Source organism: Plecotus auritus, assembly GCF_963455305.1.
Source record: "Plecotus auritus genome assembly, chromosome: 4".
In the NCBI taxonomy this organism is placed as follows: Eukaryota; Metazoa; Chordata; class Mammalia; order Chiroptera; family Vespertilionidae; genus Plecotus; species Plecotus auritus.
Window position 1 is genome coordinate 179,673,661 of NC_137775.1, and position 14,526 is coordinate 179,688,186.

The window sequence follows — 14,526 nt, forward strand, 5'->3', positions numbered from 1 at the left end:
GTGTATAACCACCTGTTCTGAAAAGTACCGGAAGCCCTTGTCCTCGCGAATACACTCGTATGTTTCTCCAAGAACCGGATTGAAGGGCTTGCTCCCAGCGCGGTAGTAGCTGGACGCGTACGCCGACACGGCAAAGGCAGCCACGTACACCTACGGGGAAGGAGGAGAGAGCGTCGTTATTGTCCTGTGACCAAGACATTTATTTTTACAAAGGTGTGAGCAAGATAAAGGCTTCCTTCCTCTCTTTAAGGTTTATTTCAGAAAGCCAAAGATTTACCTCTGGTGTAAAGACAACCAAACCACCTTTGGTTTAATTTTTTTCAAATTTTAGTTTTATTTATTTATTTATTTTTAATTGATTCTTCCCCCTTTTTTTAGAGAGGGAGGCTTACAAGGAGAGAGAGACACACAGACATGAACGTGAGAGAGAAGCATCCATTGGTTGCCTTCCTCCTGCACCCTGACCAGGAACCGAACCCATGACCTGCGTGCCCGGGACATGCTCCACACTGGCCAGGGCCCAGCTTTGGTTTAAAGCTGCAGGTTTCAGTAATGTTCGCTGTGGCCTCAGAGACAAAGGAAGCAAACATGTTCAAACCGCCCATTTGTTCCGATGCCTCCCCCGAGGCAGAGCCTTTCAACATGCCGCTACGGACCACGTGAACTGCCCTGTTTGTGAGCTGTTCAGCCTGGCCCAGCACCTCTGGACCTGACAACACCCGAGAATCCTGATGTCCTGCTTAGGTTTTTGGGGAGAAGGAGGAAGAAAAGCATAAAAGGCCAAACTTCCCTCAAATTTCAGGAATTCGCACCCTAAGTTTAACCATTCCCAATCTGCTGTAGAAATAGCAAAAAAGCAAGTCTGTGCGAGTCATTTCCTGAGCCTGAGCAGCAAGCCCCAGGGCGGAGCACAGTGCCTGCCTTTGCTTAAGTTCTGCTTTAGGGGGAGGACAAACGGGAAACTCACAAAGGAAAACTACGGGTGACCACGAGGTCACCGGATCCCTTCATGGCCCTCGCTGTGAGGCCCTCAGCGCTCCCCTTCCAGGATCCCCAAACACACATTCTTCTGTCTTTCTGGGGGGTGAGTGGGTGGGGGTACGGGGGCAGCAAAAAAATTAAACCTAAGTAGCGAGAGCAGCTTCTACTTTCTAACACCGAGCAACCATCTCCACGTTTCCTCTGCCAGCCCCTGTCACGAAGCTGCTTCTCTGGGAAGAAAAGCTGAGTGCCCTTCCTTCATCAGGGCTCACTAGACGCACACCTTTTCTTAGCCACTCACAGAGAGGGGCCACCTTCCCCGCTCACGCTAAGGGCACCCTAGAGCGGCGGGTGGTTTATAAACACAGATCACTATGCTCGACTCAGCCTTTGTTCCTGAAACCTGGGTAACTGTTCCTCTCTCTGCTTCCTCAATGTCCGTTACCTGTTAAACAGCAAGGTCACGGTCTCTATACTGCACGCTGAACCAGCCCTGAGTCGCCTTCCCAATTTAAACTAGACCAAAATGCATACATGAACCTGGAATCACTCATAACGCTGAGGGAGATGGGGGGAGGGAGCAGGCACAAGCTGACCCACAGAGCAGTGAGCACAACCCCAGGGGAAGGTTCCGGCTCCCAGCTTTCCTGGGTTTCCCCTCCTGCACTTGGTGCCGGAATGCAAATCCTTTGCTCAAACTTCTTCTCAAGGTCAGTTACAACCATCAGTCAGCTGAACATCCTAAGGGTTTCTTAATTGTGGCAAGAATGAAGCACCTTTAAGAATACTGTCATCTTCAAAGCCAAACTTTTCCGTCAAAGAAAAGAGCTGTCCACAAATGCTGACTTTTGACACTTGCCTTAGAAGCTATTTGCTTCCCTTTGTTCAGCAGAAATTCTCTGGGGAAGAGGAACAAAGATTGAAAAGACACAGCGCCTGTTTTTCTCTCCTACTCTTATTATCTTTAGCAACAAGAAAGCCTCCTTGATGGGAGAAGTCCCTGGAGGCTGTGTGGAATGCCTCCGGGATACCTTTCACCTACTACCGTAGTTAGAGTTCCCTTTAATCTTCAAATCACGAAGGTAATGACGTTTTAATTAGGATGGAAACTGCAAAATGCTTAGAACTTAGGAAAGAATTCAGCTTCGGCTGGAAGGTGGTTTTATGACCTGAGACCAAGGGGGCGTGCCAACTCCAAGTCAGCCAATCAGCAAATGCCCAGGGCAGAGACTCTGCATTTGGGGAGCACACTGGAGTCCCAGCCTCCCACACAACCACCTCCCTGCTGAGCAGGTAACATGTGAGCAAGCAAAAAGAAGAAGAGACACTCTTTGGAGAACCACGTCAGCCACAGTCACGGAGAGGGCTGAGCTGTCCACAGTCTTACCACCGTGGAGTCCCCCCAAATGGGGAACGATGAGAAACGCTGGGGAGCCCCTTCAGTGGAAGCTGAGTAGAGAACAAAGGTGACTTTCTCTCGGATGAGCTTCAAAAAGCACCCACTAACAATTCTATAGACTAAGACGGAGGGAAGGAAACACAAAAAGAACCTTTCTTACGTGAAAATCTCTCCTGAGTGTTATTTTCTGAAAACCTAGGAAATAGCTGTGGAAATATTATTCCAAAAATAAAATCATTCTCAAGGGAAATTTACCCTTGATGAGAAAAACAGCTTGAGAGATTAAATTCTGTCCACCCGGGACAGTAAAAATAAATGCCCAGACAGCCCTCAGGGCAGGCTTTCCAGCCAGGCTTAGCACAACAATCACATGGAAAGTTCTGGAGAAAGAGGAAGCTGCAGAGCCACAGAGCAGAACTACCCCCAGGCGCCAGCTGTCACAAGGAAGCCCTCCCCACCTCCCCGCCACATGGCAAGTCCTGACAGTGTGACTGAGACCAGCCGAGCACAGGGGAACCCGAGGTCCCTGAGAAACAGCCTATCACAGGAACAATGCCAAGGACCCCCGGGGACTGGCGCTGCCTGTCCTGCTGGCCGGCGTGGATGGCCTGCTGGCCAGGGCGCTGGGGCGCAGGGGCTGGACAGCGCCGTGGGCCGAGCCCTCACCATCCTCTCCAGGGCGCTGGGGATGTGCGCGGCCTTGTCCAGCAGCTCGCTGTACTCCAGCTCCTCGCAGAGCCTCTGCAGCGTGTTCAGCGGCTCGTTCAGCTCCACGGGCATGGCCACTTTGGACAGGTCCTTCCCGATGTTATTCCTCAGGATGTTCCACAGGCTGACGCTGCTGCTGTTGGGGCAGGGCGCCGGCAGGCACGTCCTCCTTTTGCACGTGGCTTCCCCACCGCTTTCAAGAGCCGACCCTGGAAGGGAAATAAGCCTGGTTGTCTCTACAAGTCTTTTCACTTCATTATTTAAAAAAAAAAAAAAACACCCATAAATGAAACCTTACCTAAAAAGTACTCAATTTTACTATTAATCTCAGTTATTCAGAATATGACTGAAAGTCATACGATAGAAATTTTGCACGACTAAATTAAGTACCAAAATTACATGCACTAACATTCACGGACTTCGTACGCAGACAGGTCGCCAAATCCCTAATGGAAAGCCAGTTCTTCGTAGCTCTATGTACGCTTATAACAAAACGGGACACTGGGATCTATGTCCAGAGCAGGCTACTGTTTACACTTTTAACTCGTTAACCTCTTTTTAAAGAGCACTTCAAATTCTGATAAAAGCTTTTAAACTCTTAAAAATCACTTTAAATTCTGACAAAAGCAACTGTGTTTATTCCAGGATAAGTATGAAAAAAATAGAAGTCATCCATGATCCCACTACCCAGATACAGCAGCCATCTATATTTTGGAGTATTTTCATTTAGTGCTTTCTCACCCATCTACCTCACACTGTATGCCTAGTTTCCTGTCCTGCTTATTCGGTAACATGTTATTTTTGCATGCTATTCAGAGTTCTTCTAGAACATCATTTATGATGACTGTAATAAGGTCCATTCTATGGATATGCCACAATTGACTGAATCATTCTTCTACTGTTGGATTTGGATTTATTTCAATGTGTTGTTATAATGCAAACAAGTGGTGAATATTCATATTCCTAGGTATTTGACTACCCCTGATTATTTTCATGGGAAATAGAGAAATGGGCTTACTATGCCATAAACTATGACCATTTTTTAGACTTTGGATTCATATGCACAGAGGGCTCAGCGAAAAGGCGGCATCGACTTCCCATCTGTGAGCCGCATAGGTGAGTGCCCACCTCCGGAGGCTCTCTCGGGTTCGTCATCATTCGATTTTAATTTCTGACAAATTGTTAGCCCTCCCACCTGTGTTATCTCCTTGTTTTAAATTTACATTTAGAAAATTCCTTGTGTGGTTTGGAATGCTTTCACGAACATTTCTTCCTTTCTGAATTATCTGCTTTCCTGTTTACATAGTAAGAGATAATCCTTTGTTTTTATATTTGTTTTATAACTTAATCCCCACTTAACCTTTACTTTAAATGTGGTCCAGTGGTTTTTTTTGTGTTTGTTTTTAAATATATTTTTATTTACTTTTTAGAGAGGAAGGGAGAGTGATAGAGAGAGAGAAACATCGGTGAGAGAAAATCACTGATCAGCTGCCTCCTGCACACCCTACAGGGAATCAAACCGTGACCTCCTGGTTCATGGGCTGATGTGCAACCCCTGTGCCACATCAGTGGTTTCCTGATGAATGAAACATTGACATGTTAGGTATTTGCTCCTATCAGTCTCCCCCTTTGTGACAGCTTCCATTGCTTTGTGCCCTGAAATTCTTCTCCCATCCCAACTGCGCCTATTTGCACATGAAATCTTTGCCTCACACCAACATATGAGAAAGGGGTGAGCTGGATGTTTCTATCTCTCCCTCCCTCTCCCTTCCTCTCTGAAATCAAGACAGAGCCTAATGAGCATCTGACTTCCAGCAGGTGTGATGCTGAAAGGATGTTCTCCCACAGGATGATAAAACGACCTGCCTTCCTTGTGGTTCCCAAAGAGTAGGCTCATTGGCATGCAGATAACAACTCAACATCGTCATATTTCACATATACTTACTGAGCTGGGAAGCACTGAAATATCCAAAAGGATTTGACGGGTGCCTGTCCTCCATGTAGATAAGAAAACGGGTGGTGCTCTGGGTAGCCAGTGCATGGCACAGGCAAGCCTAGAGACCCGAGGACACCGAGTACTGGGAGTATTTGATGCTGCAGGACCCATGCAGAGAACTGTCCAATGGGCAGGTTCCTCCCACGGCACCTCGCTTAACAGACCTCCGTCTGCTCACGGAACTGCTAAGTCAGAGCTGTTTGGGAAGAGCCAAGACACTCCAGGTGTCCCGTGCTTCACACATTTCCTGGGCATCAATTCCACTCCTGGGATCAACCAGTAATAAATGAACACCTCAGAATACCTTCAGAGCCCCCACTTCTAGGAGGTATAAGTGTATTACCTCCAAAGGTGTTTTTTTAAAGAATCTGAAGCTAAATTACCATTCAGACCAGACCTTTTATTATATAAGCCCCGCAGAATCCCTAAATTATGAAAACCACTAGATACCTAAAGGCAAAAAGTTATATTCTAATATGTTTGCAGAGAGAATGTTTGACCAATAAGGGATATCTGTTGCACTAATCTTTGATATTTATATAACTGGTATACCCTCACTTTAGAAAATAGAAATTTACACAAGTGGGCAAAGTTATGTGAATGAAAACATTTTTCTCATGTCAGTGAGTGAGTACTGTCTTCCCACCTGGCTGTAAAACCTTGAGAGGGGACCATATCTGAATTTTCTTACATAGTTCTTGTTACAGTTCTCTGCCTGCAGCAGGCTTTCTTTGTATGTTTACTAGTATTCCATGAAGATCCAGACTTTCAGAGGTCAGATCACGTAAGGCTTACCCAAAGTCTGTCTCTCATTGTCCAAGTCATTACTGAGATTGTCCAAGGACAGGTTATCACTTATGTCACTGACATATGAGTCGTCCTCAGAACCCTGTGGGAGAGAAGAAATAAGGTGCCTTAGAGTGAGAGCAAACAGCCAGGTGTTCCTAGAACCTTTACTCACCATCAGCAAACACTTCCCGTCCCACTCCGCGAACCAGAGGAGTAATTCTGGACGCTGTTTTTACTGGGGCCAATCGCCTGCCTGCCTAGGGGCGTTTGCAGCAAACAGCTGTTATTAAAATCCTCGCACTTAAGTTCTCACAAGGAAAACACAAGTAAACTCAAGATTTTAGTTGTTATTAAAATTCTTATTGACTCAGGCTGCATTTTCAGAATGTGTTAGCGTTTGGGTAGAATGAGTTACAATTTGTCTTTGAACTATTTGTGAAAAAAATAATCTTCTATAGAAATTAATAAGCAAAATGAGTACTTCTAAAGGGATAAAATTATCAATACACACTATACACAGCAAGGCCAACTATGACACTTGCCTCCTCAGGAAAGTATGAATTTTATGCATCAATTTAAAATAATATTGTTAAAAATCAAAAAATTAAAAAATATTGTTATTATTATAAAGTATTATAATGACCATATTACAACATTATGATAATAGAATAATTGTATGTTGTAAATTAGTATAGGCTGAATTCAATGATTGAAAAATATCCACGATGCTAATTTCTGGCCCTGTAGTTAGAAATATTACATATCAAATCGCTAATAGTCAAAATTATTAACCTGTAATTGAAAAGAGGGATAGCAAATCAAGTAACAGAAATAAGGATGATCAACACCTACTTTCACAACTTTTTATTCTAAGGTCTTGTAGCCTTTTGTGCAATTTGGGGTAGGAGTTGTAACAAGATCCCAGAATATAACGGTGGAAAGGAGCAACTGAGCTTAGTGTTTCTAAATACGGGTATTTACTGAGTGGGTACAGCAACAGAAGAGACTCTGCGGCACATAACTGAACACAATGGTCAAACCTCGTTTTCTGAAGAGCTGGGCGATAACAGGACTTCCTGGGCATCGAAGAACTCCGACAGGGAGTCAGTGATGGAGAGCCGACTCTCATTGGAAAGCTGATGGACCAGGGGCCGGTTGTCATCGGTGGAGTTTTCCTATTTAAAACACAAAAACAAGCATACATACATATTTAGAACAGTCTCAAGAGAAGCAAAGCACACAGCTGATTTGGTGGCATGATACGCAAGGTCACAGGCCCATGCAAACAAGCAGCTCAAAGCAGAGGTCAGCTCCGGAGTTGAGGAGAAACGAGCCTCACACGAAATAAAATGAAAAACGAAGGTCTCCTCCGAATGGGCGCCTCACCTACAGGCACTGCACTGCTCGGGCACATGAGCAAATCTCAGAGCCAGAGAGAGACTGTCCAGGCCAGTCTTCGTTGCATTTAAGAGGGAAACATTCCAAAGCTCTCTGAATCATAACCCCTTATTTTCTACCGCTGCAGGATGTTGCTTTTCATCCTACACGTTCCTCTGAGGTGCACTGCATGCGTGTCCTTGCATGGCTGGGTTGAGCAGCCTCGCTTTCTCTGCCCCACGTGCTCACGGAGGCCAGCGTGCTGCTTGCGAGCCGTCCCTTGACAAATAAACAGTGTGTGTTGGTCCAGAAGTGCCCCCGGTGGCACATCATTCATTATTCATGGCTAGATGAATGAAATAAATTCTCTTTGTCTCTCTCCAACCACAAAGACTCCGCCAGGGAAGGAAGTCCCCACCCCCCTTTAGAGGCTGCTACACAAATAACACAACAGCATACCGCGATGTTCTCATCCTGCCTGGCTCTCCTTCCCTTCTTCCCTGGGTCTAGACCAGTGGTTCCCACTGAGGCCAGAAGCCTGGTTTATCCATCCCTGGGGCACAAGCCCCACAGGCGGGCAGTTTGATTTTTAAGGAGGCCAATTAGAGAATGAGTTATTAACAGTGAATTTTTTGCATTTCTTATGGTTCTAGGGGCCTCATATACAGTATATAAATATATATTGACATTTATGCATTTCAGTTCTCTGTTATATGTCCTAAAACTTTATTTTCTATTTTTCATATAATTTCATTTTTTAACAATTTTTTAAAAATATATTTTATTGATTTTTTACACAGAGGAAGGGAGAGGGATAGAGTGTTAGAAACATCGATGAGAGAGAAACATCGACCAGCTGCCTCCTGCACACCTCCTACTGGGGATATGCCTGCAACCAAGGTACATGCCCTTGACCGGAATCGAACCTGGGATGCTCTAGCCACTGAGCCAAACCAGTCAGGGCAACAATTTCTTACTGGTTTCTTCCTCAGTACTTCAACTGTCCTTTTGTTCTTTTATTTTTCCTCTTTCAAGGATGCCAGGTTCTTTGGAAGCTTGTTTAGACCAAGTCAATGGCCTTTTAGGCTTCCTCCACATGAATAGGAGTTTACTTTTTGAATAAGAATTGTATGTCCTGCGGGGGGAAGGGACATTGGGATTTTAGAGATGCTTAGGTGGGGCATGAGCAAAAAAGGTTGGGAACCACTGGTCTATACTTTCCCACCGGGAAGGACCTGAATACTTGGGGTACTTTCTATGCAAGTTGTAAGTGAAAAATTCCATGTATTTCAGCAAACTGAGCCACTGCTTTGTGCTGGCCCTGGAGGGACACAATGATGGATAGGAGCAGGCGTCTGGCCTGAATGAGGGGTGCAGAGAACACACCCAGCATTTTGAGACCACGACTGTGGAACACAGAGAGCGCTAGAAGCGGAGAGGAAGGTGAGGTTGTTCCAAAGCGGCTCCGGTCTGGGGAGGGCTTCCCAGAAGAGGTGACAGTGACAGGCCTTGAGGAATGAGAACGGATTCAGGACAAGAGGCTTCGATTCCTCCCACCCAGAGGAGATTGATGCCCTGAACTTCCCGGAGCTCCCATCTCTCACTGGGCCGACACAGGAGCTGCTTCTATGTCGTCATGTACCTGACAAGAGCGTCCCAGAATTACTGGGGGAACAAAGGGTAGCGCAGATTCCGTCTTCCCCAGAAGCTTTGCGAGTTCAGGACACACTCGTCCGTCTCATACACAGATGATGCGCAGGCGAGGGCGATAAACAGGAGGGCCACGGCAGACTCTCATCACTGATGCACGGCAAGGCCTCTTTACGAAATGCTTACTTCAGGGACACATGTAAATGCGCGACCCCTCTGTCTTGGATTCTTCCTAACTAAGACAGCTGGCCCGAGGCATTCGCTCAAAGACCCGCCCCATTTTAATATCCGCACAGCTTTCTGAAAAGCAGGCTTCTCTCTACCCTAACAGACACCACTGTGGGATCTACAAATAAGCACCATCGCTGTCCTCCCCTCCACGCCACCCCCCCGCCGCCCCCGCCTCAAGGGACAGGGAGACAGCATGGTGAGCGAAGGAGCTCCTGTAATGCTCACTGAACTGCCCTGTCCTTGGTGTGCCGCTGCCACCTAAGACCCTAATGATTTATTTAGCTGCTCTACTCATTAATTATTACCAGTCACGCGCTCTCCACCCTCCTCCTAGACTGAAGTGTCAGAGGATGTCTGGGCTGATCAACACTGAAAGGAACACCCAGCCCTGGCCCCTTCTGCTGTTCCCCCCCAGCTACTTGCCATTAACACCTACGAAAGCTCACGGGCTTCATTCATATCCGGTCAGTTCAGTGAAATGATGTCCCCTCAAGTTTGTCTATGTTTTAAGTTACAAAAGATAAACAGGGAAAAGGGAGGGAGCCCATAATCCCATCACACTGAAGCGACCACAGCAACTATTTTGAAACATTTCTCTACAACCCTCTCTACACAAATAGTTTTGCTTTGAAATAATTGTAATCTCTCTCTATCCATTTAATTTTATAAACTCCCCCCAAACAACACTGCACTATAATTATTTTCAAAATTAACATCTGTTCTGAAGATAAAAGTAACGTGTTCAAAACAGAAAATACAAAAAGAAAACAAACATCCTTTAAAGTCTCGTTCCCCAGATGTGGCTCCTATTAACCTGGTGATATAATTTTTGTATTAAAATATTTGGGTGTAATTTTTTTGTGCATGAAAAACTGGGACCCACTGTCCACTGTCTTTCTAATCTGCTGAAGTCACGTAACATTACATTGTGAACTCTTCCCTGGACTGTTACAAGTTCTCTGACACAATGACCTTTAGCTGATAATGTTTTATTTTAATTGTGTGTCATAGGGAACCATTTCCTTTATTGGAAATTAAAGGTGTCTCCAAATTTGTAAAGATGGTGAACATGCTTGCAAATGTGTCTTTGATTGTATCTCATTATTCCTCAGAATCAGTTCTCAGAACTAGAATTATTAAAAACGTTAAAGGTAAAATAGATGTCACCTAATTGCATCAACAAGCAAGAGCGCCTCTGCTTTCCCTACAGGCGTAAGGGCACCAAACACTTTAACTTAGAGATGCTTTGTGCCAATGCGCTTGTTTTAATTAGCATTTCTTTGTTAAGAACTAGGTTGAACGTTTTGTCCTTTTTTAAAAGAAACTGGATATAGAGATGCTAACATCGGAGGAGGCCCACCCTCTGCATTTCTTTATACTTTCCTATGAATTTATAAGTATCACTAAATGGAAGGTTTTTCAAAAATTATCTGTACTTGGGGTAAATTGTGCCCCCCCCCCATTTATTTATTGAGGTCTTAAGTTGCTTGCTATTATGTATTAATTATTTAAGTATTAAATACATTATCATCTATTTAGCATTATTTAAGTCTGCCATTTTCTCTGAAAATATTTTTCCTAGTCTATTATATGCATTCTTTTTTCTTTCTTTCTTGTTTTAAAATATATTTTATTGATTTTAGAGAGGAAGGGAGAGGGAGAGAGAGATAGAAATATCAATGATCAGAGAGAATCATTGATTGGCTGCCTCCTGCACACCCCCTACTGGGGATCGAGCCCACAACCCAGGCATGTGCCCTTGGCTGGAATCGAACCTGGGACCCTTTAGTCCGCAGGCTGACGCTCTATCCATTGAACCAAACCAGATAGGACTATGCATTCTTTTTTCACACGCACCATTTTCCCCCTAAAAAAAAGCCAAATCCGGTCAACATTTCTTCTGTAACTCTTCCTATTACTTCCACATTTAGTAAGTCCTCCCTAATCTAGGTACTTACTAAATATATTTTTTAAGATTTTTAAAATTGATTTTTAGAGAGAGAGCAATGGAGAGGGAGAGAGAGAAACACTGATGTGAGAATGACACATCGCTTTCTGCCTACCCGCCCCCCCCCTTCCCATGAGGAATCAAGCCCACAACCCGGGCATGTGCCTTGACCAGGAATCGAACCAGCAACCCTTGTGCCCGAGACAATGCCCAACCAACTAAGCCACACCAGCCAGGGCTTGATAAATATTTAAACCAACATTTTTCAGGTTGAATTTTTCTATTTAACTCTAATTCTCCAGTGATTCATTTTAGTGTGCAATGGGAGATTTAAACTGCTTTCCAAATTGCTTTTGAGCTGTGCCAACCTAACTGATTGAATAATCCGTCTCTTTCCCATTGGTTTTTAAGCCTCTTCTATCACGTCTATTTATTTTACATATAAAACCGTGTTTATGCCTGAGGTAGGTATTCTGCCCATCCTTAAACCATCACCCCCAGTGCCTCTGGGCCTGGCAGCCTGTGCGCTGACTCATTTCAGCCTCTAGTCCGCTTTCAAATTTACACACACACACACACACACACACACACACACACACACACTCACCTTTTATATTACCTTCTTATTTTTTATTTTAAATGCCCTCAGCCTAATAAATTTGTGAATAAAAAATTCAGCACATCTGAGGAAGGCATATTAACACAAGAGATAACTGAAAACAGTTGTAACCCTAATTACCCTTTTCTACTTCTCAAGCAATTCACTTGTATTTTTCTGAAATTTCTCATTGTAAACACCTTCGGAGAGTATTTTAGATAAACATCCCAAGTCTTGAGAAAAGTCATTTTTAATGTAGTATCAACGGGCCAAGCCCCTTCGTTGTACAAGTATTTTTCCCCTCAGAGGGTAAGGTTGTGCCTTTAAAAGGAGGAAAAAAGGCATCGCAGGAAAAGGAGAAGGGAGCAGCCGAGAAGAAGGGTGGGTCTCACAGAGGAAGCCCGGGGAACTGGGAAGTTGAGGTTTCTTCAGAGTAAGGGAGAAAACGTGTCTCTCTACAGTTCCCGCGGCAGTACCGCCCGTGAACCGGGGGATGCTTAGGAGAAGAATGGGGGAAGAGAAGCACAGGGAAGAAGAGTTCTGGGGGCCAGGGGAGCAGTTTTTAAATGCAGTTAGCAGCAGACTCAAGAAAGCCTTGGGATACAGGGGCTCCCGCCCCGGTGGTGGGGGGCGTGGGTGTGAGCAGCCCTCTGGAGGGGAGGAGGGAGCCAGGGTGCCTGGGAGGTCACAGCGGGGTCACCAGACCTTACCAGACCGGACCTTACCCACCTCTGCCAGGCTGTCAGCAGCAGGGGGCTCGAGGAGCAGGGACTCGGCATGGATTCTGCGCAAGCGTTCTTTAAGGTCTGTGTTTTGTGCTAGGGCCTGGAACACGTTAAAAATAGTGTTTCAGAAAAGCACAGCGTGGGCCCCCGTGGCAGGGCCCCCAGGGCGCACCTCCTGGACTTTTTCCTGGAATGCTATCCAACAGGACACGGGCTCTGCGATGCCTGGGGAATAAAAGATATTAAACTCTGGACACGACGGCCCTTCTCCAATCTCATTTCCAGAGATGGAAGGAGAGGTTAGTAAGGCTTTTTTTTGGTGGAAAAGGAAATCACAAACACCCAGCTCCTATTCTGACCAGCGGTTTCACGGGCCCTCCCTCTCCCCAGCGATGTCTACAGGGTCCCTCGGGATCCCCAGGATGGGCTCCGGCACCCAGGCAGACACCCAAACCCACGGATGCTCAGGTCCCTTACATAAGCGGCGTAGTATTTTTTTTAAAATATATTTTATTGGTTTTTTACAGAGAGGAAGGGAGAGGGATAGAGAGCTAGAAACATCGATCAGCTGCCTCCCGCACAGCCCCCACCGGGGATGTGCCCGCAACCAAGGCACACGCCCCTGACCGGAATCGAACCCGGGACCCTTCAGTCCGCAAGCCGACGCTCTATCCACTGAGCCAAACCGGTTAGGGCTAAGCGGCGTAGTATTTGCGTAGAACCTACGCACACCCTCTCATATACTTTAAAATCTCTAGATTACGTATGGTGCCGCATTATAATGTAAATGCTATGTAAATAGTTGTTATATTGTATTGTTTAGGGAATAATGACAAGAAGAAAGTCTGTCCATGTTCAGCATAGACCCCACCATCGCAGCCATCACAACCATCGTAGGCATCATAGGCCTAACCACATGGTCCGTGGCAGCAACAACCTAACATTTTTTTAAAGAGTATTTTCTGCCCCAGCCGGTTTGGCTCAGTGGATAGAGCTTTGGCCTGCGGACTAAAGGGTTCTGGGTTCGATTCTCGTCAAGGGCACTTGCCCCAATAGGGGGCGTGCAGGAATCAGCCGGTTAGGGATTCTCTCTCATAATTGATGTTTCTATCCCTCTCTCCCTGTCCCTTCCTCTCTGAAATCAATAAAAATATACATTAAAAAAAAAAAAGCCTCGTTCGGCTAAACCCGTGGATGTGGAGCCTGCGGATACAGAGGGCTACTGCAGTCTCTGGCCACGTCCCTCCCTAATGATTCCAAGCTCCTCCCATCTTTAAAAAAGATGTTGCTCTCACCCCTTATGACTGGCCATATTTTAATGTTATCTAATGATCACACCAGTTGAATTAAATCTTGGAAAGTAGGATTTTGTGGAGGATTAATTTTATTGTTTATTAGCTGTTGATTGTTTTACTCATTCTTCATGATTAAGATATTTGATTTTTAAAGAAAACAAAACTCACTTACCTGGATGAGGGCTCAGAGCCAGGGCCCTGGAATGAAGGTGTAAGACAGGAGCACGGGGGCCTACCCCGCGGCTTTGACCTCTCCCTGGGCGGCTCTGATTCCCTCCCCCAACCTCCCAACTGGGAAGGAACTGGCTTGACGGTAAAGGAAGGCGTGTCCTTCACGCCTCTGCCCTGTAAGCGTCATGATTAACTGCTCTCCAAGGTCTGTCCCCCCAGAAATCCCCCAGGTCCATCCTGCCTGCCTGTCTGTCTGTCTTCCTGATCTCTTCCAAGAATCTCTCAAGAATTCCCCCGGGGCCGACCTGCAGAGAACGCAGAGGATGTGGCGGGGCTGGATCTCTAGCAAAGATCTTGGCTTTATTGTTAGTACCCATGAATGGAATAGGTTATTTGGAAATTCCTGAAAATCATTTAGGAAACACTGAGTAAATGTTTTCTAAACACACAAAACAGAGGTTTTACATGCAGCAACACTCTCTACACTTGCTTTATTCTGGCCAGTGAGTCGGCATCTTAACATACGTGGCTAGAATCTATACCAGGGGCTGGAATCTGCCACAGGCAGAAGAAGGGAAAATATCAAGATTGCACACACAACACAGCATATACATTCTGATAGCCCTGAGATGGCCTTATAATTTCAATTTTTGAAAAA

General features: G+C 45.5%; 1 protein-coding gene across 4 annotated transcripts in view; it reads right to left on the reverse strand.

The window, feature by feature from the left end:
* The window catches only part of OSBPL3 (oxysterol binding protein like 3), a 151,089-nt gene that overhangs the window by 26,529 nt on the left and 110,034 nt on the right, over positions 1-14,526 (reverse strand). For 2 of the 4 annotated variants that reach the window (XM_080666456.1, XM_080666457.1), the window contains 5 exons: positions 12,407-12,502; positions 6,914-7,048; positions 5,880-5,973; positions 3,047-3,297; positions 13-150 (listed from right to left, as the gene is read on the reverse strand). In XM_080666456.1, the coding sequence (XP_080522582.1) occupies positions 13-150; positions 3,047-3,297; positions 5,880-5,973; positions 6,914-7,048; positions 12,407-12,502 (714 nt within the window). The remainder of the gene's footprint in view (positions 1-12; positions 151-3,046; positions 3,298-5,879; positions 5,974-6,913; positions 7,049-12,406; positions 12,503-14,526) is intronic. The other 2 variants (XM_080666458.1, XM_080666459.1) reach the window with 1 other exon arrangement.